Genomic DNA, 26,296 nt, shown 5'->3' with positions numbered 1-26,296 from the left:
ACATCCACAAACCAGACACAGGTTGTCAAGGGCATCATCATGACTCATTATTTCTAGCAATCTTGTCAATCAAAACCGTAAGAAGTCAATCTCGGTTGTTTCACTTGGTCTGCAACTTTTTCTGGTTGTGTTTTGCTTTTGGAACAAAAATTTTCCCGCGCAAAATATTTTCGAACGTTTTGACGATATTTTCGAACGTTTTGACGATTCGAATCTTGTTTTTCAAGATGGCGGATCAAAATGACAACACGAAAATGGGTTTCAGATTCCGAAAAGTGGCTGTCTATAATCTTCATTATCTTTTATAAAAAAAATGACACAATTAAGTTTACTTCGGTACAGGTTTGGAAATTTACTTGCCTTTCCAGGTTTTTTTTGTTTTTGCAATAACTTTGCTTCGTTCTTTCTCTTCAAGTCGATATTTGGCCCCTACTGCATGGAAATTCTCATGCTGATTTTGGCAGATTTTTGTGTTTAAAACAGATATTAGGAGTATTTGACTTTTTAAATTTCATTTTGAGCAACCTGTTTGTCATTTTCAGTCAAAAAAACATCAAATTACATGTTTATTTTCCACAATATTAACTTTTTTGTGTTTTGACGCCCGCCTTACGCCATGCCGCTTCAACAAACGCCCGTGGACATTTTCAAAAACGCCCGTTTTGTCAAATGTCGCGCCAAAAGCCAAAGTGAATGGCCGTGCCAAGGAGGAGAGTAAGTTTGAAGTTTTTATTCGGGAGTCCCGGTTGAATTCAAAATATACTACGGCGTCGGCTATTGTTGTTCCTTTTTTTTTTTTTAATGAATATCGATCAAAACGGAATTAAAACTGTCCAATCAGCATTCGAAAAGCAAGAAACACATTATAGTTATAGTCTGAAAACCAAAAAGGGATCGAGAGAAAAGGGGAAAATAGAAAACCTTCCAAATAAATGGGAACCTATTGCCGGTGAAGTAGTTAAATTCATTTCTGAAAACTTTTAAAACTAGTCTAGCTTCAATTTTTTCCCAGGACACAATAAAGGATACATTAGAAAAAAAATTTTAATGAGGGAAGAAATTTTTGCGAATGGTCATTCGTCAGTTTTGGTGCAATTTATTTTGACGCTTTAATGAATTTTTTAAATTTAGCGAGAATTAGTTTGGGCGAACGACCTATTTTTAACTAAAAAGGATGAAACAGAGACTATATTATTAGATTTCTTTTGAGAATTAAGTTTATGAAATAGTCCATGAATTTGAATTTCATCTCTGTCAAAAGAATTCTTTTTTTCATTCTATATTTAAGGTAATAAGTGAAGTTTCGATTGGGATTGGTCGAATTGGGCTCCAAAAAATACAATATTTCAAATGTTCAAACAAAAAATACTTGAAAAAAAGACACAAAGAAATGAAAAAGGACACCAATGAAATTTCCAAAGTAATCAAAAGTTTACTCCAATATTTTTAAAATAAAGAACACATACTGCATCTGTAAAATATCAGATTAAATATTAAATATGTAACACAAGATTGTAGAATATACCAATATAAAATAGAATAATAAGTACCAGGTTGGATGTCTTGAGTATAGCAAACCTATTGAGTATTAAAAATCTAAATAGGTTCCCAATCTTAAAATTTCAATTTTCATTCAATTACTTTCCTTCAAGTTCAGAAAACAAAGTATATCTCATGCTATTATCAAAAGAATGCACTTACAGTATAAGTTTCACATGGAAAATAAAATTTTAGGAAAATCAATCCAATACAATACATTAAAAAGCTATCATAAGATCAAAGTTACTTGGAAAGTCTTTTTCTGAACCCAGGTTGAGCAACCTCACTAGCTCTATCCTGCTTCTTTTTATTATATGCATTCAGTTTCATTACTTGAATTAGTCCTTTTACAAAATTTGACACACGCACATTGATCCATTTCCGTATAATTTTACACAAAACTTTATCTGCTAATTTTCTACTGTCGAGTTTCCGTGTAGTGAGCTGCCATAATCTTGTTACCTCTGAATCATTGATAATTTTATCAAACAAAATTTGTCTCAAATCTTGACCAGTGTAACATATGATGAAGTCTAAAGTCAGAGTATATCTTACAACAATCTCCATTGCTTTTATAACCAGAAAAAAGTGGTCATTCACATCAAACAATCCTCCTCTATTTACCTCTGCCACCCATTCATTTGTATATTCAAGAAAATTGTACATGCAGTTGTCATCCACGAGTTCACCTTCATACTCAAGATCGAAACTGGAGATCACTTCGTGAATAGCATTTCCTTCTGCAGTTTCGGACTTTCTGAAGGCTTTTTTGATGCTATAGCAGATGTACCCGGCAACATATCTTATTGATTGGATTTCGTTTATCGTAAGCTCTGTTACTACTTTCCTTGGTGTTGGAAACAAAAACTTTGTCCTGTAGGCGATCAAATTTTCAAGTACTTTGTGGTGAAAATAATTATACAGCCCAATTGAATCTGAATCCACTTTCAACTTCTCTTGCCAGGATTTGAATGTGTCCTTTTTCTGGATAAATTTGCTGAAGTGTTTTATTAAATTTTCATTGGAGGGGTCCTTTTCATTTAACATTTCAAAATATTTGTCACTAATTGTGTCAGAATAGTTTTTTAAGTCTTTTTCCATTGTCTTCAGAAATTTGGCTTGATTTTTGACTGCGTCTGGAAAAAATGGGTCCTCCAAGGCACTATCAATTGCTTCCTTGACGGAGAGATAAACATTGATTTCGAATAGCTTTGCATCAAGACCATGACCTGAAAATTGATAAAAACGTTTATGAGGAATGTTTTAAAAATTACTGTCGGTTGGGGTTACTTTCACTAAGAGAGGGATAACTTTCAAAAAAGCCAGAACATGACATAGCTTGTTTAAATTCTAAGGTAAATTCACAAGTTGCAGACCAGAACAATGATTAAACTTACTCCTGGCTTTTTAAGAAAGTAACCCTAATCGACACTATGTATTCGATTCAAAACCTTAAATTCTTTTTATAACTAGCAGAATGTTTGTAACTTTTCCTGTTCTCTTTATTGATAACACGTAACATAATACTAATAGATATTTTTGCAAAGAAACACAGAAAATGATCATGAAAAGGCAAACAAGGATAGGATGGGGGTTATCCTGCTGCGTTGCAGCGAAAATATAAATATATTCAATATATTCAATATACAGATGTACTACCGGGTGACCCACGAAAAAGTTCAGACGATTCCCGACATCTTGAGGCCGAACAGATGTCCCAAAGTGCTTGGAGTTTTGATATTTAGAAAGTAGATATCCTAACTTAATATTTGAGCCATCACTTTTTAAATTTGACCAACTTGTTCTCTACTTATGAGCTTTTAAAGTCAAAATTCACTTTTCGGAAAAAACACGTAAAAAAGAGGTATTAAATTTATGCAAATCAATTCACCAGTTATTCGAGCACTAGTGTGAAAATGTGGCTTCGTGGATATGTGGTCTTTTCAAGAATATGTGGTCTCGAAAGCAAATGCGAAGGAGAGTATTTCAAAATTACAAAATATGTTTACAGGGGGTTTTTGTGAAAATATTTTCTTGTGTACTAAAAGATAATTGTTTTATTTAATAAATAAATTCTCTTAATGAATTGTTCAGCTCAACGCTAAAGTTGCAAAAATGCATTGTGTAATATCTTCAATAGTTTTTGCCTCTTTAATTTATCGGTTAACAGTAATACGCGTTCTTACTTCGAATACTTTTGTGTTGGAAACAGCTCATTCGTTAGTTGGAAGAATATCGAAATATTTACTTTTTTAACCATTTTTGCGTTTTAATAAATTTTCTCTCGTTTGAAATGTTGTTGCTTTAATCCTGAAAAATGCCATCAGAGAATCATCATAACAAGTGGTAAGTTTTTACAGATTTTATATTTAATTTTTTATACTTTTTCCACGTGAAAAAAAAACTTATACATGTCACATCATTCATTATCTGTGAGTGTTGGACTAAAATTAGTAAAATTAAATAAAAAGTTAGGGATAAATAAGTTAGTGATTATATGTACAAATTTCCATAAGAAAAAAATTGCAAATGAGCGTCTTTTCTGTCATGAATATGTGGTCTCTAGTGTCTAGCGTCGTGAATATGTGGTCTTGAGTGTCTAGCGTCGTGAAGATGTGGTCTCGAGTGTTTATAAGCACAAAAATTAATCTTGTAAAAAAATGAACAAAGCTAATGAGCGTTCTTTCTAGCGTCGTGAGTATGTGGTCTCGAGTGTCTAGCGTCGTGAATATGTGGTTTCTAGTGTCTAGCGTCGTGAAGATGTGGTCTGGGGTGTTTATAAGCACAAAAATTAATCTTGTAAAAAAAGAAAAAAGATAATGAGCGTTCTTTCTAGCGTCGTGAAGATGTGGTCTCGAGTGTTTATAAGCACAAAAATTAATCTTGTAAAAAAAGAAAAAAGATAATGAGCGTTCTTTCTAGCCTTGTGAATATGTGGTCTCGAGTGTCTAGCGTCGTGAATATGTGGTCTCGAGTGTTTATAAGCACGAAAATTAATCTTGTAAAAAAGAACAAATCTAATGAGCGTTCTTTCTAGCGTTGTGAATATGTGGTCTCGAGTGTCTAGCGTCGTGAATATGTGGTCTCGAGTGTTTATAAGCACGAAAATTAATCTTGTAAAAAAGAACAAATCTAATGAGCGTTCTTTCTAGCGTCGTGAATATGTGGTCTCGAGTGTCTAGCGTCGTGAATATGTGGTCTCTAGTGTCTAGCGTCGTGAAGATGTGGTCTGGGGTGTTTATAAGCACAAAAATTAATCTTGTAAAAAAAGAAAAAAGATAATGAGCGTTCTTTCTAGCGTCGTGAAGATGTGGTCTCGAGTGTTTATAAGCACAAAAATTAATCTTGTAAAAAAAGAAAAAAGATAAAGAGCGTTCTTTCTAGCGTTGTGAATATGTGGTCTCGAGTGTCTAGCGTCGTGAATATGTGGTCTCGAGTGTCTAGCGTTGTGAATATGTGGTCTCGAGTGTTTATAAGCACAAAAATTAATCTTGGAAAAAAATGAACAAAGCTAATGAGCGTTCTATCTAGCGTCGTGAATATGTGGTCTCGAGTGATTATAAGCACAAAACTTTATCTTGTAAAAAAAGAACAAAGCTAATGAGCGTTCTAGCGTCGTGATTATGTTGTCTCGAGTGTCTAGCGTCGTGAATATGTGGTCTCTAGTGTCTAGCGTCGTGAATATGTGGTCTGGGGTGTTTATAAGCACAAAAATTAATCTTGTAAAAAAAAGAAAAAAGATAATGAGCGTTCTTTCTAGCCTTGTGAATATGTGGTCTCGAGTGTCTAGCGTCGTGAATATGTGGTCTCGAGTGTTTATAAGCACGAAAATTAATCTTGTAAAAAAGAACAAATCTAATGAGCGTTCTTTCTAGCGTTGTGAATATGTGGTCTCGAGTGTCTAGCGTCGTGAATATGTGGTCTCGAGTGTTTATAAGCACGAAAATTAATCTTGTAAAAAAGAACAAATCTAATGAGCGTTCTTTCTAGCGTCGTGAATATGTGGTCTCGAGTGTCTAGCGTCGTGAATATGTGGTCTCTAGTGTCTAGCGTCGTGAAGATGTGGTCTGGGGTGTTTATAAGCACAAAAATTAATCTTGTAAAAAAAGAAACAAGCAACATGCTGAATGGACCTACCTAATGATTAACATCAGATGAAAATAAGAAAAAAGTGACAATAATTGTACAAAAATTCAGAATGGAAAAATAAAGCTTGTGAGTTGAATATTGTAAAATGGTTAAAAGGAATTTCCCCAAATACGAAAATCACTTAAACCATTTAGGCCCAAAAAACCCTATTTTTAAGCAGTTTTTGGCCCAAATTTGCCCAAAAAAACTTTCCTTAAAATCTGGCTCCGTCACATTTTGCATATTTGTGCCAAAAATCAGAAAAAATTATCTCTCTTTTTTCTAATTTCATAATCATTTTAGGCGGACATCGAAAAATTGTTTTGTTTGTGTCTTAAAAATACATGCGGGTGGGCAGGCGGTCTATCGGCAAAAAGCCGGGTTTTTCTAATCGGTAACCCCTAATTGGAAGGAACACGTTCAGAATTCTGATTTTCAGGGTTTTTCGAAAAAAAAAAAGTGATGCGGGCGGGAGACGGGAACCGTAAAAATTTTCTATGTCTGCCTTTGCAGTTTATCATCGTTTTTTATCGATATTTAATCAATTGATTGACTATCGATTAGCTATCAATTTTAATCAATAATCGATTTTATCGATTAGTAACGTCTGGTCATATGGAGCCATTCACAGAGTACATAGGCACAAAAATGAGTAAAATTGGACTTCCCCCTCTCCCTTGTACGCAAGCATAGATTTGGGGAGAGACCCCCTCCCTCTCCCTTAGTGCGTACGACCCCTCCCTTCCCTTTAGTGCGTATGTACTATGTGAATGGTCCCTATAACACAAATTCTAAAAATAATTTATTTATTTCTAATTTATTTTGGTGTATATTACATAATTTGCAAAAAATTATTTATAACCTCTCGCAAATTTATTAAAATATACATTTAAAATCAGCAATATATTGATTTTTCTACAGTACAAATTTTGCGGGGAACTAACTTTTGTGGTTTCTATTGTTTTATAACAACATTCTACTATTCTGTAAAACCAAAGAATAAGATTCGCAAAGGTAAATTACAGCAAAAATGTATATACTGACAAAATTTAATATGAAAACTATATTATCACATAAAAATATATGTCATTCATCAAATTAAATTCCCACCCTGGAGCTATCAATTTTAACAAGAAAGTTTAACAGATTTTGCGGTTTTATAAAAATCCAAATTTAGTTCCAACCAAAATGAAGCTTCTATGTCACGCGGTATATAAATTTCTTGGATACATTTGCAACTTTACAATGCAATACACGTTTTTTTTTTAAAAACTAGTTTTACCAAGCAGCCTCAATGTTTCTTAAGAAATCGGCCTTTTGAGCCTTAAAAATGTTTCTTACATGTTTTCCTACTCCACTAGTTCACATCAAAGATTCTGTTTGAACAATAAATTAAACCGGCAACTTTGTGTAAAAGATTGTGTTCCACCTATACCAACAATCCCCTCCAAAAGAAAGACTCCAAATAGTCTACTATGTGTGCAAGCAAATGACCACTTGATAACCTTTTCAATAAAAGATGCTAAATTTCATGCCAAATATTCTGACTTGTTCCCTTAGGAGACATGCTGTTCATTTGCATTGAAACAGAAAGAACTTGAAATCTAAAAAATTGTCAGGTGCCGAAGGTGTCAGCCATGCATAGAAATAGTCGATTTCAGATGGCACATTTTATGTGATGCAAATTTAAGTTGTTGAAATACTTGTATGTCTTTGATGAAAAAATTGAAACAGAAACTCAGCGAAGGTATTGGGAAACAAACAGTGCATTTCAATAAATGATCATTCGATGATGTAATATGATGTCTTCCTGTTTAAGCAAAATTTCTTTTGATAGTATTTGTGTTGTTACTTTTGCTTGAATTCTAAATGAAAAAAAAATTCAAATAAAATTCAACTAAACATACATGCCAAGTTATCACACAGAACAGCTCAGAACTTACAAAAATGTCAGTCAGGAAAATTAACATAAACTAAGAATATCTTTTGTATTAAAGGACAGAAGAAACAAGAAACTTAAAATTTTGTTAAAAGCAAATAAAATCAAAAGACTTGCAAGTAAATACAAAATAAAAAGGTAAAAAGAAGCATCAAAATAATGCTTCCAAAAATGACAATGTGACAATTGTTTATCATAATAACTAAACTTTGGGTATAGTGTTTATTATCAAAAGGGAGGTATTTCTTGTCAAAGTCAGTTACCATATTTTGTGGGATAAACTTTTGCAACATTATTATTTTTGCGAATGAAGGCTGAAAAAACTGTATTTTGCGATACTATAATTTTTGTGAATGATGGTGATCTAGAAAAAATTATGATACCAATAAGTGTTTTTTGGAATGATTTTTTTGTATAAAACTATCCATAAATCTGTAATTTTTAAAATTTTCCGAAACTTAATTTTGCAGGACGCCTGTTTTTGAAAAAGTTACGAGATAATTTTTGCGAATGCTTGTTTTTTAAAAGTTTTGCCGGATTAATTTTTGTGAATGGTGGCCAAATTCACATAAATAAGTATCACAAAAATTTATATCGCAAGATTTTATCCGGCAAAAATTAATACAAATAAAGTACAAATAAACACCATGGACAAAGAATTTTGCTTTACGTTCAGTGAGGAAATACAAGTATAGCTTTATTAGATTGATCAAAATAAATGCAGTTTGTTTTTTGTTTTCATCAAGTCTCAAAGTGAAGTTTAGATATTAAACAAGTTTTAATCAAAACAAACCACTCATTTCGATTTTATTATAAGATACCTTTAAGCTTGGTACTCACTTATTAAAAAAATTGGCGTTTAACACTAGGCGCACGCGTTTAACTTTTCAGATCATCTATGTACTCACTGGGAGCTTTTTAGCAAAGAGAGATAGAGAAAGAGGGAAAAAGTGAAACGAAATCGAAAGTAAAAACCAAAAATTACAAAAGAATTGAAAAGAATTAATCTCGTTTACATTGGCAGTGCCTTTGAACTTTAAACGGGCGTTTAAATATTTTTTTCCTAAGTTTGATAAACGCGTGTACTCACTAGAGATCTTATATGGTTTTGGACACCCGCGTATAGAGTTACTTTTTCAACAAGTGAGTACCAAGCTTAAGGGAAGAAATTTTTGCAGGATTAAATATTGCAGTTTTGAGTGTCAATCGCAAAATTAAATTCTGTGAAAGACGAAAAATTTTGAATTTAAAGATTCACCTTCAAAATTGGTATTTTTTGAGCAACATTAGCGTATATTTTGAAATGAAAATACTGTCAACCGCAAAATTAAATTCCGCGAAACTTTTAACATTGAAGCTCTTAAAAAACTGCAAAATTAAATTCCGCAAAAATTTCTTCTCTTTAAAAGGTATAACTTTTTTACTTTTGAAAATTCAGCATTTATCTGGAATTCCAGTCATATGCTTTTAAATGAGGCAAATGAAATACTTTGAAAATAGAAATGTAAAAATAAGCTTTTCTAAATGCTTTCAAATTTATTAAAAGGCATACTCTAATTGTTTGTTGTTTTTTAAGCTTTTATATATGATGTAAACAAAAGACTCTTCAGGCATACAAAGTCTGGCAAACTCTTAAAAGCAAAATCTATTTGTATAAAAAATTAGACTGAAATCTTAAACTTTTTGCTATAAAAGTTAAAAAATAAAAGTTGTTCAAAATGCAGTTCTAAAATACAGAAGAAATATGTAGACAGAATAGAACCTTTAGAGGCAAAAAGTAAACTTTAAATGCTAAATGTAACCTAATTGTTAACTTCCTTTACATCGATAATCTCCTTTACATCGATAACCTCCTCTCCATCCAAGCTGAATTGAAAGTGTTTTTTTTTCAATAATTGTTTAGCCCCACCATTTTTATCAACCAACTCTTTATCTAGAAAGAACTCTTCTACAACATCACTACCATTAATCTGCACAGTGCAAACAACGCCTTTGTGTGACGTCGTTTCAGATGACATAATGCTGCAATCTGAATTGGGACATGTGTATATGTCATCTTCATCAAATAGGTTCGAAGGAATAGGCATTTTGCATGACAAACAATTACGTTCATCCACTACAATGAGGGTTTTGATTTTTACATTTTTTAAATTGGAACTTTCACTTTCCTGATTTTGTTTCAATTTAAACTTGTTGTTTACTTCTATCGAGGTGTTTAATGTGCAATCAAGTTGTCTGTTTTGACCAAAGCTAGAAAGATGTACATTAAAAATGGAATAAGACTTGCCTTTTTCCAAATCCAATTGCTTATATGATACTAACTGTATTGTGTTAGTATTATCACGTAAATGATAAAAGTAAAGCGTTGAGTTGATATTTCTCTTAATGTCTGTGTTGACAACCTGTCCTTTGATTGATGTCAGTGAACCAATGTCTAATGCAAAAATCAAGTCATCGATAGGTTTGATTTTTTCATGTTTAATTGTGTACGGATTTTGTAAAGGAATGGTTTCCACAAGTCGTGTTTCTGCATCAAGTTTGTATTCATTGTTCTCTTCGATAACATTTATAAACTTTACAGCTATTTTGTTGTTGTTGTTAGATTCGGCAAGTTTTTGATGGAGTGGGGGAAAGAAGGAAACCCCACGTTTGAAGCCTTCCTTGTTTATAGCAGCAAATTGAAACCACTTGGTGTTGTGGGACGACCCTTTTCTTGGTGACATTTTGGTAATCACATCGGACAAGTTTTTGACGGAGAATTCGACTGTTGATCTTGCAACTTCAAGATGTTGTTTTTTAGAGGGAGATTGAAATAATTTTTTTTTTGCTGGGGAAGCCATCTGAAATGATAAATTAAGGTAGCAAGATTAAAACCTTTGTCAATTTGGTACAGAGGATAAAAACTAATAATCTAAAGGAAGAAATCTTTGAAAAAAAAAATTGCGGTGTGTAATTTTGTGTTTTTGGGTGTATCCTGAATTTGATTTCTGAAAACAAACAAACAAACAAACAAATTTTTGTCTTGTACTGTAATCCTGAAATTAAATTTTATGAAAATTCTTTCCTTAGGGTAATTGCTAACTTTTGGAAATCAAAATTTTGGAGTAAGTGTGAGCAAAGGAAGATAATTTGTTTTTCATTTGTTGTCGAAGATGCAGAAATATGCAAAATAGGTATATATATAGTGTTTATAAAGACTGGTTATTTAAGAGATGTTTAATCTTTGTTTTAGTAAAAAATATTTAAAATGAAATACTTTGCATTTATGAAAATATCTGAAATACGAGTTATGTAATTGTTGTTATCAAAAATTTACTTTTGAGTTATTTGAATCGGTGATAGGGATCAATATAAGTAATCAATCGATCATATGTTGATCTTCTATCAATTGTTTTGACGATCCATTTTATACTATCTTATTTATCTTATAGACGGCCACTAATTACCGTGAGATTGGGTAACTTGCATCAGTGGAGGCTAACATGCATAGCCCTCAAATGAATGACCGCCAGGTCATTAAAATACACAAAGTTAAATCAAAACAAAAATGGTAGAGTAGAGCTGCGAGCAGAGCTGCGTAGTTGTATTTTAATGACCAGCCAGGTCATTTATTTGAGGGCTATGCATGTTAGCCTCCACTGATGCAAGTTACTCAATCTCACGGTACTACACAGGACATTCTTTATTGTTACACGTGATACGGCAAAATCAGTTATATGTAGCGCTCGAAAGCGCAAAAAATCTTTAAAAAATTGCAGTTAGAAATCGTTTTAAACGCTTGATGATTAAAAACTAACTAGCGCTAAATCTGCAAAATGTTCTTTAGAAAATATCACCTATCACCATCCGGGGACTTCCCGACTAAAAACAATCAGATTTTTCAGATCAAAAGTGAGTCGGTTGGACGACGCGAACACAAGTTATTTGTGTACTTCGCCTTAGAGAGAATAAATTGTTAAATAGGTGACCCCTTGCTTAGAGAGCGATTTCTTTGATTTTCAAAAACATTTCTCTAATTTCTAAAATATTTTCTTGCTTTTTTACTTTTTACCATTGTTTGAGTCGAGTTTGTGAAAAAAGAACCATTACAGAGTACACCCCCCCCCCTGGGCATAGAGGGCCAAAAAAAATTACAATGGAACAGGCCAGCGAAAATTAATAAAATAGAGTTTATAGCTATAATATTTTATCAAGCTTGAGAACTCACCATAATTTGAAAATTATATAATTTGGAACTAAATCACCAATACATGTATCAGAACCAAACAATTGACATCTAATACCACATAATTTAATTGCCAACTATTAATTTCAATAAAACAAAAGACACATGTAATCTGATGCTGTGCGTGTGTCATCGAAAAACTGTCGAGGATACAGAAAGCATATTTAACCGCAATGCATTGTTGGAACAAAAGTGCGCAGCATGTTATTTCAAATGATAATTTTAAGGACGAAAAAGGAACTGAAAGCTTATAGAATTTAGCATAATATTATGATGCATTAAAAGGTTGTCAAATATTCTTATCAAAAAATATATGTTTTCGACATTAAATATACAATGTCATTTATTAAAAGATACCAATACAAGCAGTTAAGTACTGAGTAGTTAAATCTGCAAAATATCAATCGTCATTATCAAATCTTTTGCAAATGGCGCGAATCCAATAGAACAAATTTGTGGAGCAAGAGACTAAAAGTCATAATTCTAAAACACAAACAAAGCGAAAACGAAAGTGGTGACACACAGACACACAAATAAGCACCGCTATAATATATAGAAGTACTCTTAGGTCTCTAATAGACGAGGGGTCTGGAATAAGTTGAGGGATTGGAAATTTATTCAAAAACTAATTGACGGGAGGGGGGTTGGAATAAGAATGCCCTGGGTGGAAAATTACTAAATAACAGAGACTGATATATAAGAATTGAGGCAAAATGTAGAAGTTTTGAAAATATTTTTTCTAACTTTTTTTTGAGCTTTTTAAGTACCGTTATTAAAAAACTGTAATAAAAAAATACTTAAGTTGAAATCAGTAACTTGCTGAAAAGATGTACATGATGATATAAAACACAGGGGAAAATAGACAACAATCAGTCAGAGTTTATAGTAACTAATGTAAAACAATGCATCAGTTTAAATATCTCATCATCGATTGTTGACGGGGGGAATGGGTTGGGGGAGGGGAGTGAAAATATTAATTTAATATTTGCATTGTAAATTCAGACTATTATACAATATTATTATTTACATTACCCATGGAATGTTTAAAAAAATCAATTATCTAGATAAACATTTATCGCAGTATCTACAAAAATTAAATTTTATCGGATTTTCTGGGATTTTTCATATTGAAATTATTTACAAAGTAAGGAAAGTTTGAATTGAATGAATGATAAAATCATTTGAAATATATTTACAAAAAAATCTAAAAACTGTAGTATGTCAAAAAAAGATATTACATATTTAAAAATATACATTCTAATTTTCTATTGCCAGACCGGTGAAAATAGTAAAATGATCACTGTATGGTGATGGCATCCATTGAGCTGGAATATCGCAATGATCGTCAAAAATAAGATCTAAAATATTTCCATCAACATGTGTTGGATGTTTGCATCTTTGATGAAAGATATTTGGTGGTAGTGCTTCATTAACGATTTCTTTGTTGTCAGGTAAATTGAAATCACCAAGAACAATGGTTGAGTAATTTTTCGTGTCAATTTGTTGCCGTAGACTATCAAGCTCAATTTGAAGAGATTGTGCAAATAAAGGAACAGAGCTCGTTGGAGGTCTATATATCAAAACAATCAAATAGTGTTTGTCGTTTATGCTCAACAAAAGTGGAAGTAATTCTAAATCACTAATAGTGTTAAGTTCTTTTATCACATTTACTTGGTTTCTATCGTAACTGATTGCTAAGCCATGGACTGTTCTCTGATGAATCGTTTTCCAATGCTGTAATTTTTCATTATCCTCGATGTTTCCTCTAGCGTTATTACCAGTCTCTGTGAAACATAACAAACAACATCTAGATGTGTGCCAGTCATTTGAAAGAAAATGATTGATATGTAAATTCCACGATCTAATATTGTACAGACACATATTTTTATCCTTCATTTGTTCAAGCGGGTGTAATATTGACAACACTTTATTTGTTCTCATTTCTTCCATTTCTTTCTTTGCTTCTGAATTTACCACAATGTGCCTCTCAGGAATGAAATTTAGTAAATGAATTTTGTCGCTGGATGTTGCACGAGATAGAAGTGTATAAAGTAATCCTGGTCCAACTGGTGCTAATCCTTTTCCGCTTCTAGTCGTTTGATCAAGATTTCCACTAGCATATTCTAATGTGCTACCTTGTGCTTTATGTATTGTTGTAGCAAAAGCAACGATTAGTGGAAATTGCTTTCTTGTCACATAGATATTCTTCGACGTTTTGAATGTTTTTACTTCAGGTAGAATCGGAACACACGTTTTTAATTCTCCTTTCAATCTTGGATTCTTCAATTTATTTCCGGATAACGAACTGTCAAATTGAACATAAATAACGCCACATGGTTTGTTATCTCTTAAGCCTTGGATATGTTTCACTATTCCAGTGGATCCGTTGATGAGTTTATCCTCTACATCTTTGTTAATTGTAAGCATAACCCTAGCACCAACACATAATGTTAATTCTTTTGGGAGTCCAGCAGTTTTGTTAATTGGAACATACTTATTTAAAGTTACTTTTTGTCTCGATTCATCTTTAGCAATTGAAGTGCGTTTATTATTCCAATCCTGTAACAATTTTAAGCTCTTTTCATTTTGTTGATCTTTCAAGTTGTTTGTGATGTACATTTTCATGAAATTCTCAGGCCATTCAGATGTATCAGTATGTTCAAATGACTGAATTTTTTCAATATCAGCTTGCGTGTGATTTCCTTCTCGAAGTCTGTTTAGCAATGCAGCAAATTCTGAATCTCCGCTTTGTCTCACAATTTCATCTAATTCATAAAGTCTGAATTCTTCCCAAGCATAGTCAAGTTTTGTCTTGTATATTGAGTTTTGTTTAATAGGTGGTAATTGAAAAAAATCACCAATCAATAATAATGAAACGTCACCGAACGGCTCTTTGATTTGTTTAATTTCCTGTAATCGTTTATTTAGATCGTCAAAACTCCTTTTTCCTATCATTGAGATCTCGTCAATCAATAAAACCTTTAAATATTTGAATTTCAACCTTAATTCATGTAATACATTTCCAGTTAAATTTCGTTTTTGCACAATTCCTCTTCCTTCATCATAGACTGGTAACATGAAAGCTGAATGCAAAGTAGTGCCATCAACATTTGCTGCCGCTTTACCGGTTGATGCTGTTACAAAAACAGATGGTTCTCTATCAATATTTTGTCCTGGTTCTTTCAGAATTTTTTTCAGTTGTTCTGTCAAACATTTTATCAAAAAGCTTTTTCCAACGCCTGCACCACCACTTAAGAAAAGTCTAAATGGATTTGGTTTTTCAATTGATGGTATTTTTTCTGAAAATTTGCGAGTCAGTACATATTTGAACACAAAATTGAAAAAATTTCGCTGTTTTACATTTAAGTTGGAGCACATATTGTAAAATGTATCAAGACACATAGTAAGATTTTGGTCAGATGTCGTAAATGTAACTGAAGAGGCTTCATTAGTTGCATCATTGGAATCATTTTCATAATCTAAATCAATCAAATCTGGGTGAATAATACGAAAATCATCATCTTGTTCGTTGTCACTATTTTCTGAGTCGGAACTATCATACACATGCATATCATTCAAATCGACGTCATCCATTCTGCCAAAATAAGGATCGTGTTTTAGAATATTTGGTTTGATTTCATTTTCTACTTGATTGAATTTTTCTTCAAATGTTGCAAACTGGCCTTTTAGTTCATTTTCATTTTCCCAAGGCATAAATAATTGGAGGATTACCATGAAATATTCGTTTCTTTCTTTGAGTTTGCTGACCTTGTGATAACGTATTACACATGGACGACTTCGTTTTCTCATTTTTCCCATTCCGTTGTTCAATGTAATGGTTTTTGGAGCATTGTTATCTATCTCTAGAGTTTCAACTATTTCATCATCTGTTTCATTTGGTTCTTCTATTTCTTCTTCATTTTCATTTTTCTTTGGATACGTATAAATAGAAGCAAAGTCTGCTAAGCACATATCTTTTAATTTGTTAGGACGATTCTCATACTTATCGAACATACTGTTTTTGTAAACGTTCTTGGAATCTGGGTCAAGTTTTGCAAGTTCAGATGGGCTTTTCAGGATTCGTGTACGTTTTTCTTTGGGGCCTGTTATAACGAATTCTACATTGATATTAGAAGTTCTCATCTTCAAAGACAGCGTTCGCTTAATGGCTTCACGAGTCGATACTTCACGTTTAGTTAGAAAGACATTGCCAACAGCACGTAATTTATCTTTTACATCTTTTCCGGATGCTTCTTTGTGTGCCTTTTTCATGAGTTCACTCATATTTCTTTCTGGCTTGCACATGTAAGAAGTAATATAAGCTAACACTGCATACATGTTTGTTACATACTGAATATTCATGTTGGATTGTAAGATACTAATCATTACAGTATTGTATGGACCGATATTAGTTTCATTTGGACTTCTTTTATAGAGCACTGTTAGTTTCTTTTGAACCATGTTTAAAGCAGTGAAATATTCCTCTCTTGAAAGATCACATGATCGCAACAAATCATCAAGGGTAACATCTTGCAGGTCACTATTGCAATTATTTATTTCATCTAGAACTTTATCTAAGATTTTTTTACTTGCTCTATAATCGTTTTTGTCGATTTGTTTTCCTCGAATGATTTGGGTTTCTTCACATGGTGGCCATGGAGCTTTAAATCTACATCTCGATCCACTTTTCTTTCTACAGGTTGTTGTATGATGATGTTTTTGTACAGTATTTACCAATTCGTAAAGTTTTGGATATTCCTCTTTGTCTGGTAATGAGCATGTAATGTATCTGTCGATAAAATCAATAACTTGATTGTCTTTGCTACTGTCATTTTCGTCAATTACAGGGGCATCTTTAATATGAATTTGAGCATGGACATGTTCTAGACCTGATCGGTGTTGGAATTCTCTGCGATCATCATAATTTAAAATTTGTCCTATTGGATGCATACCATTCATGAGCATTTTCGGGAAAACCTTATTAAAAACATGGTCAATTTGTCTGGCAACTGTCACGGGGTTTCTTTTAAAATATTGAATTTTTTGACTCCAGTCCATCCTATTCACATCTTCATCACTTAGATTTTCTCCGTATTGTGTAGCAACTACTTTGATAATATTAGTCCATTTGAATAATGCTGCAGTCCACGTAAGAAAATATGTGCTTGGTCCGTAAACTCGACATTTTGCTAAAACATCTAGCATCATATTATGACACCACTGTGGAGTTCCTCTTATATTTTTGAAAGAATTTTGAAAAATTTGATCATCCGATATCATTTGCCTAACATTATTAGGATTCATTAATCTACCTGCTGATATATCACTTTGAAAATGCTTTTGTTGTGAGAAACTAATTGCACTAGCAACATTAGAGCTTTCAATCCAATGCAACGAACTAAAAATATATTGTGGATCTGAAGCGAATCGATCATCTGAGGATTTCAATCGAGTATGAATATATTTTGATGGGGTTATGTTCTTATCTCTCGGAGAATTAAAATGATTTTTTGCATCAGGATAGTGGGCTGGATATGCAAGAGCTTCCCAATCAGGTTCCGAATAAAATGATACTGGTATTTCATTTTCACAGGGAGCAATATTGACGACTTGATCAGATGTTATGTCAGTAGTAGATTGTTGGTGAGCAATATCGATAGCGTTATCTGAAGAAATCGTTGCACCATCAATATCATATAACAAAGTTGGTTGAGAGGAGTTACTATTTTTCATTTGTCTTTCAAGATTGTGATCATTTCCTTCAATGTTATCATCACTATCGCTTTCATCTTCCTGAGGTTGAGCATTCTTATCAGTTAAAAGTGACCATAATTCTGGGTCTGATCGTAAACTTTCATCCTCCCATCTAGAATTTGGTGCAACATTTTCATAAAATTTATTGACTTCAACTAATTTTTGCAATGCTTTTGTTACAAAAGCAGGTCGTATGTTTTGTTTGTTGACTGAACTTTTATCAGAAAGACGTCGTTTTAGAGCAAGTGAAATCAAAAATTCGTCATTGCAAACTCTTGGTAAAACCTTCTGAATTTTGTCAAGATTTGCTGGTACCATTACACACTGTCCTTTTAAACCTTGCTGTCCTCCTTTATGCTTTGGTACAATGAACATAAACGGAATTATTTGGGAAACTAGCATCATTTCTATTGGACATAATTCCTCTAACTCTGGAAGTTTTGGTGATAACTGGAGATTATTGGCTTGTGCTTGTACAGGGAGTTGCTCTTTTTTTATGGCTTTATCACATGAGTGGCAAATCCAGTAAATTTCTTCAGAATCGCAATCAGTATTACATACATCACACAATTCAAACATGGTCAAATTTTCATATTCTTTGTGGAGAAATCTTTTACCGTTTCCTTTATACTCCCATTTTATGCAAATATGACACTTATTTGTTGGGCCTTCTTTTATAGCACACTCAAAATCTTGCTGAACGATTTCAAATGCTTTAGTTAGGGTGATCGATGGGTCAACCATACTTTTGCCTTGTACTTTATCAAACTGTTTTTTCCTTTCTGATTTATTTAGAAGCCGATGAGTTTCTTTCCTCATTTTATCTTTTCCGCGAACTTTTGCTTTGTCTGATTCGTCTAAATTTTTTCTTAAATTTTCCTTTCTTAATTGGTCAGATCTTCGAACTTTTGCTTTGTCTGATTCGTCTAAATTTTTTCTTAAATTTTCCTTTCTTAATTGGTCAGATCTTCGAACTTTTGCTTTGTCTGATTCGTCTAAATTTTTTCTTAAATTTTTCTTTTTTAATTGGTCAGATCTTCGAACTTTTGCTTTGTCTGATTCGTCTAAATTTTTTCTTAAATTTTTCTTTTTTAATTGGTCAGATTTCGAACTTTTGCTTTGTCCGATTCGTCTAGATTTTTTCTTAAAATTTCCATTCTTTTTGAAGCAGATTTTCGTTCTTTTGCTTTGTCTGATTCGTCTAGATTTTTTCTTAAAATTTCCATTCTTTTTGAAGCAGATTTTCGTTCTTTGGCTTTGTCCGATTCGTCTAGATTTTTTCTTAAAATGTCCATTCTTTTTGAAGCAGATTTTCGTTCTTTTGCTTTGTCTGATTCGTCTAGATTTTTTCTTAAAGTTTCCATTCTTTTTGAAGCAGATTTTCGTTCTTTTGCTTTGTCTGATTCATCTAAATTTTTTCTTAAATTTTCCTTTTTTAATTGGTCAGATCTTCGAACTTTTACTTTGTCTGATTCGTCTAGATTTTTCCTCCAACTTTCCTTTTTTAGTTTATCAGATTTACGAACATTTTCTTTCTCAAATTCGTCTTGGTTATCCCTCATATCTTTCTTTCGTTTTCTATCAGTGTCTTTAAAAAGCTCTTTTTTGACATCATTGAGATTATACCTGGCTTTTTTCATTGCAGTCTTTTTTGACACAGTTGTGAAATTTCGCTTCCTTTTGAAAGGAGTAGACCTAATAATATCGGACTCTAGCTTGTTTTTCGATGCCGTGACTTTACGTTCTTGATTTTCTAATTCTTTGAGGAGGGCATTTTTCATCATTTTTTCTGGTTGAATATTTGATGATTGATCAATAGAAAAATCAATGGTATTCGAATTGCCATTTGTATTTATTTCTTTAGGTTTATCTTTGTCGGTTTCAACTAACTTTGATTCAATTTTGAAAGTATTGGGAATTTCTGAACTTTCAATGAAAATGCTATCTTCACTAGAGGTTTGGTCACGAATGTTATTATCGGAGTTCAGAGGCAAAGAATCGATTTCTCGATTGCATTTCTTGTAAATCAATATGTATGGAACTATTTTATCACTAATTTTGCAGTTAAACTCATCACCTTTAATAACGGTAACATGATCATCATTTACTGAATACCATTGTTCATTATATTTTACAACAGATGTATAATGACCACTATCAGGTGTATCACCGTGATGATAAACAATTGCTTGTAATTCAAGTGTCCCGAGAAGAACGTTTTCTATATCTGTTTCAATATTTAAATTTGGAACTAATTTCTTCAAGCGTCCGGTGGTTTGATCATAGCAAAAAATTACAAGTTGAATGATCAAGGCATGAGAAACATTAAATAGGGTTCTACTTTTTGTGGCATTTGTTCTTATTGGGCAATTTGAGCATACGTAGTCTTCAATAAGTTCGCCGTAAGGATCATTAGTTAATTTCTCAATCAAATTTTTCATCGAATTATCAGGACTAAAAGGACTAGGAAATTGAATCCGACACATATTATAGTATTCTGTCCGTTCAGAAGGATTATTGCATCTTTGACATAAAACTGATTCCAAAAATGACACTCGAAATGAACTTTCTTCAGGAATTTCATTAAAATGAACTTGATACACATGGTTCAAAATAGAATTTACACACTCTTGAGCATCAAATTGTTTCTCGTTGTGTATAATCGTAGCCTGGAAGTTCTATAGACTTTATGAATTCGTACGTTTCTATGGGTGATTCAGAGCTTTCAATTGTAGAAAATAAGTCTTTGACTGCTAAAATACTGGAGTCATTGGTATCAAGAGTTTTAACAAATTCACGGAAGGTATCAATAGTGTATAATGATTGAATAACTGAATTGAAGAAACATACATTTGTCCTAGATTTTTCAATCCTAATGGTTTGTTTTCTCTGATGAAATTTACAGTATCATTATCTATGTTATTTGGGGTTCCTCGAAAACACGTTTTCTTTTTTGGTCTTCCTCTTGGAGATTTTATTGCATTGGTAATTGGCCCTGGATTTAATTCTACATCTCCATCTACAATAAGCCGAGTGATTAGCAAAAAACTTGTATCGTAAGCAAGGGGTTCGTTATTTGTATATTGGCATTGCAAGTATTGTAAGTTCGAGTGGCGTTTATAGTCGTGCCTCAGGGGACTTTCGTAGTGGCGTTTATAGTCGTGCCTCAGGGGACTTTGGCTGATATCAGCTCTTTTGGTGGGCATTTTTTTTTTTTTTTTTTTTTTATTTTTTTTGTTTTTTTTTTGTTTTTATATTTTCTTATATTTTTTATTTTCTTTTTCTCGGCCTTCTTTTTTTATGCCTCTTTTATTACTTTTTTTTCGATAAGTATTTCACAAAATTTTCCTAATAAAATAAGTTCTTCTTTTACTATTTCTTCGTTCTTCTTAGCTGCTACTTCCAATACTTCTTTCAACCGAATCTTCAGTGTGTCTGCAACTTGAGTTCAGCTATCAGGGGTTTTCAAAGTGATTGCTTGATAAAATGTATTTGATGGATTTTATCAAATTGACTTCTTCTTTTATTTTATTTTGTATTTCTATTGCTTATTATTCTAAAGATAAAGAGAAGTATCATTAAAAATATGTTTAAGTGCAGCTCCAGAGTAAGAATTTCACAAAATACTTCCAAAGTACATTTTCGGACATCGGTTAATTTATAGGTTTTGTATAAAATAAAACATGAAACGATTTATTAACGAACATTCGACTCCACATTCAGCTATCCACCCACCCTACAGCTAACAATTTTCAACCTTTCAACACACAAATGCTTTTTTATAAGAGTGCATATTATCCCATTACGTTTGCGCTAGACAAAATATTTTACTGGTGTATTTATTTTTTCTTCAAACCCTTCATCGCAGAACTTATTTTTCATGCATCTTTTTATAGAGACAGAGAGTGCGTGAAAGATAAAGAAAGAGAGAAGAGAGAGAGAAATTAACACTGCGGTTAAGAACACTAAGAAAAAAATACGAACACAATGAATTATTGATGACTTTGCATTGTAAAGCTAAAAACGCGGGAAACCTATTCATTCATTCAATTATGCAATATTACCAACCTAAAAGAAAAAATACATCTACTAAGTAAAAAGCGCGCGAAAATGGTTCTGTCTGTAGTAATTTTTTGGATGGAGAAGTAATCAAAAATCTATTCATGAACCTTTTGATAAGCTAGGCTAAAAAACGCATAGTCTGGAAATCTGGCTCTGACAAACTGTTAACGCTGAAACTTAATTGTGCAAAAAATCGTGAAATCCGTCAAGTATATAGCCTGAGAAAGTGACGAAAACCTGTTTTATGCCGGTTTTCGGCTATTCCGGCGAATTTTAACGAGATCCGCATGCAAAAAATTTTTTTTTTGGAAATCAGACCATGCTATAATTTGAGCATTACTATTAAGAACCTTTTTCTGTAAATAAACAATTGAATAAGTTAGAAAAATGTCACAAAAATCCATAAAAACGGCGATTTCCGGAACATTTCCGGTTCTACAGACTGAAAAAAAAAATTTCTCCACAAACGGTTTTCGGCGCATTTTCGACAGCACTAATACACATCTACTTGCAAAAAATCAGAAAAAAATAATGATACAATTTCCAGAAAATACCAAAAAACCGGTTTTTCCGGAATATTTCCGACATTTTCGGCCGGAAAAAAATGTTTTTCGAAAATCAGGCTCCGTCACATTTTAGGTATTGTCATTTTGCATCAGGGTGCAAAATTTCATAAAAAAATATAAAGTACAGCTCGAGAAATTCAAGAAATACTGTCTTTCCGGCGAAAATAGGTTGTTCCGGCGATTTTTAAATAGTTCCGGCTTCAAAAATCAATTTTATTGAAAATTGAAACATGCTTGATGGTGGGCATTGCTATTAATAATGTTGTTGAATGAAAAAACAACCAATTATAAGGAAAAAGTCCAATGAAAATCCAGAAAAACGGCGATTTCCGGCATATTTTCGGCATTTTCGGCCGAAAAAAATTTTTTCTCAAAAAACGGACTCGGCCATGTTTTGAGCATTGTTAATACGCATCATTGAGCAAAAAATCAGAAAAAACTAATGATAAAATCTCGAGAAAATGCCAAAAAACCAGTTTTTCCGGCATATTTCCGGCATTTTCGGCCGGAAAAAATTTTTATTCGAAAATCGGGCTCCGTCACATTTTGGGCATTGCCATTTTGCATCATTATGCTAAAAATCAGAAAAAACTAATGAGCCAATCCTGAGAAAAGCTGGTAACAGACGGACAGACGAACGAACGAACGAACAGACGGACGGACGGACGGACATCGGTTAATTTATAGGACCTCCGAGGTAGGTCCAAAAAGATAATGAGCGTTCTTTCTAGCGTCGTGAAGATGTGGTCTCGAGTGTTTATAAGCACAAAAATTAATCTTGTAAAAAAAGAAAAAAGATAAAGAGCGTTCTTTCTAGCGTTGTGAATATGTGGTCTCGAGTGTCTAGCGTCGTGAATATGTGGTCTCGAGTGTCTAGCGTTGTGAATATGTGGTCTCGAGTGTTTATAAGCACAAAAATTAATCTTGGAAAAAAATGAACAAAGCTAATGAGCGTTCTATCTAGCGTCGTGAATATGTGGTCTCGAGTGATTATAAGCACAAAACTTTATCTTGTAAAAAAAGAACAAAGCTAATGAGCGTTCTAGCGTCGTGATTATGTTGTCTCGAGTGTCTAGTGTCGTGAATATGTGGTCTCTAGTGTCTAGCGTCGTGAATATGTGGTCTCGGGTGTTTATAAGCACAAAAATTAATCTTGTAAAAAAAGAAAAAAGATAATGAGCGTTCTTTCTAGCGTCGTGAGTATGTGGTCTCGAGTGTCTAGCTTCGTGAAGATGTGGTCTCGAGTGTTTATAAGCACAAAAATTAATCTTGTAAAAAAAGAAAAAAGATAATGAGCGTTCTTTCTAGCGTCGTGAGTATGTGGTCTCGAGTGTCTAGCGTCGTGAATATGTGGTCTCGAGTGTTTATAAGCACGAAAATTAATCTTGTAAAAAAAGAAAAAATCTAATGAGCGTTCTTTCTAGCGTCGTGAATATGTAAGCATATTTCCAAACAATTTTTGATTTTTGATAACTTTTATTTTTTTTTATAATAATTTCCATCATAAAAGATCTGATAATATCTTGCTTATGTTTCAGCCTTGGAAAGTCCTATCAAGTTGAACCGAATTGGCGATACGGTTTTTCGGGAAAACGAAATAAAATATTGTACCCTTTTACTTATTGCCGACAGAATCCTGTAAGTCGAAAATAACTTGGTCCTTGTTTTTGTAGTCTATTCAAATAAACTAGAAATTTTGTAATCATTCTAAATTTAGTATCTATAATTTGTATAATGCATCAAAGCATTAAGCTTAATCAGGAGTCAACTTTAAATGGCTAGAGCTGGAAACCTAACTGCTTATAGTATTCTATGTTTATTCTATTTCAGATCTGTGTATTTTCGGATTCACTTCTTCGGCCATATGTTCAAAAGCAGCTTATTGCACCTCCGCAGTTCTACATAAATTGTTCTCCTGGAGGAAGTTTGAGAATGCTCAACTGGAAATTCCATCCAAAATTTACTTTGTAGTTGGAACCAACAATATAAAGGACACGCGATACAAAGTCGCTCCCGGTGTCAAAGGTTTAATTGAAGCAGCCAAAAAAAGATTTCCCTTTTCCGTCGTAAGTGTTTAATGGAAATTAAATATTGTTTTTGTAATATATTACATGCCAGAACGTGCTTAAAATGATTTGTATTTTGAAAACGAGTCTTCTATTTAGATAACGTTCGTCTGTGTACCTCCAAGGCTTGATCACGATGTACGTAGCTTAAATGAAACTATTAGTCAAGTCACGTCATCCATGAATGTAAGGTTTCTTTTAATCGACATGGATCACACCAACCTTAATACATGGAAACGCCACGATAGAATTCATTTGAGCTTGGATTCATGTGGTCTACCTCGATTTATGGGGCGAATCATCGAAGATTCCATCAAGCCATTGGAATTTAAAGGTAACTTTATGTTCAATTGACTTTATGCTGTTTTTATTCTGTGAAACTGACCCTTACGAAGTTTAACTAATTTTATTAAAATTACTGTCTAACGCTTAGAATAACAAAATGTGAATGTATCGATGCAGGACAACTCTTATTTTCAATTACAGTTTCTTCGTGTGTTTCATCCTTGAATTCTAAACGAGTTAAAATTCCTAACGTGAAACCCTTGTATTCGACACCCTCACACCTTGGAATCGCTAAGCAGCCTCCTTCAGAAGAATTCAAAATACAATGGTAAATATATAACACTTTACGGGTGTTTTTATCATTTTTTCCGTAAGTTTTAACACAATCACGATTAAAAAAGACAAGCAATCTACATTAATCCTATAAATATAGTCCATTGAATCGAGGTATATGTATCCCTGCTGTACCGTTATATATAATAATTTAATAAACAGCACTTTAAAGGGACATAAAAGTACTGACGAAATTTGTAAACAAACCGTATGAAGCGGGATACAAAATCAAAACAAATGTCACATGTCAAAATAAAAAATAAAAGCAAATATGGCTGATTTTGATTGTTTCAATTGTTTTACAAGTTTTTTTTGGACACGTGATTTTAATTGTTCTCTTTAATGACACGTGGTTCGCGCGATGTTTACGCATTTTACTACTTTTATGTTCCTTTAAATATAACCTGTAAATACAAATTGAACATTTGGGGTGAACGGATTTGATTTAGAAAACGCTGCATTGAAGTCTCAACCACTTCTGAAAAAGGAATTCAGAAAATACCTTTTTACCTTAGCCGAGTCTTTCAATAAACATCCCATCTATTTTATTTTTAGTTCATAGAAAAATGCAAAGTCGACTAAAAGTAAGAGAAATTATTCCTATTGCATTTTTTTCTATTTAATATCAACGAAGGCTCTGATTTAGTCGAATATTCTTACATTCTTTTTTATTTCACCATTTTCAAGTCTAATGTTGTTAGCGAGCAAGATTTTACATACATTTTGTATGAGATATAACTTCAGTCATTTTTTACAAATAGGTTTTTTTATCAAATACAAAATGTTCCACCGCTTTTTCATAATCACAAACTTCCATAAGATCACCATCTTCACAACGCACCAGTCTAACCTTCTGAATTACATATACTGGGAGTCTTTGGCGTCTTCAAGAACCCCTTTTTGTATTTATGTTCATTCAAGTATCTTAATTCTACCACATATTCTCCATTTTTATTTTTTGACACGGCCAGAACAACAGCAAACTGCAATTTCCGAAATACCACCGCTACATTATCTCTAACATTGAGTTCATAAGGTGGGTATTCCTTAATGTATTCAAACCACTTATTCATGTTCTTTGGAAAGTCAAAAACGGATAGGGGGATACAGGAGCTGTAGATAAGGTTACAGTTGTAAAAGTCAAAGAAGTGATGGGGATGACAAACGAATCATTAGGCTCCATAAGTTTCTAATGTTATATTGCAATTTAACTATCAAATATAGATATGTTGGTCAAATACTCCCATCTTTTAGCAAGTCAGTGATCTCCTCATTTATAGCTCAAATAGATGAAAATGAAAAACTGGAACATTGGGTCGAGACTGGTGTATAAAATGTTCACGCAATATATATAAAAGAGGAGAAATTTATTCTTGGTGCATAGTTATACTACATACTT

At 32.8% G+C, this 26,296-nt stretch overlaps 1 protein-coding gene across 1 annotated transcript; it reads right to left on the bottom strand.

Annotated features, from left to right (window-relative positions):
- Positions 1-13,088: 13,088 nt before the first annotated feature.
- LOC136814034 (uncharacterized) lies at positions 13,089-18,404 on the bottom strand. Its single transcript, XM_067070539.1, has one exon. The coding sequence runs from the start codon at positions 18,402-18,404 to the stop codon at positions 13,089-13,091; it is 5,316 nt and encodes a 1,771-aa protein (XP_066926640.1).
- Between the last annotated feature and the right edge of the window lie 7,892 nt (positions 18,405-26,296).

Source organism: Clytia hemisphaerica, unplaced genomic scaffold (genome assembly GCF_902728285.1).
Source record: "Clytia hemisphaerica strain Z4C2 unplaced genomic scaffold, Clytia hemisphaerica genome assembly, whole genome shotgun sequence".
Taxonomy (NCBI): domain Eukaryota; kingdom Metazoa; phylum Cnidaria; class Hydrozoa; order Leptothecata; family Clytiidae; genus Clytia; species Clytia hemisphaerica.
This window is presented reverse-complemented; position numbering and strand designations above follow the sequence as displayed.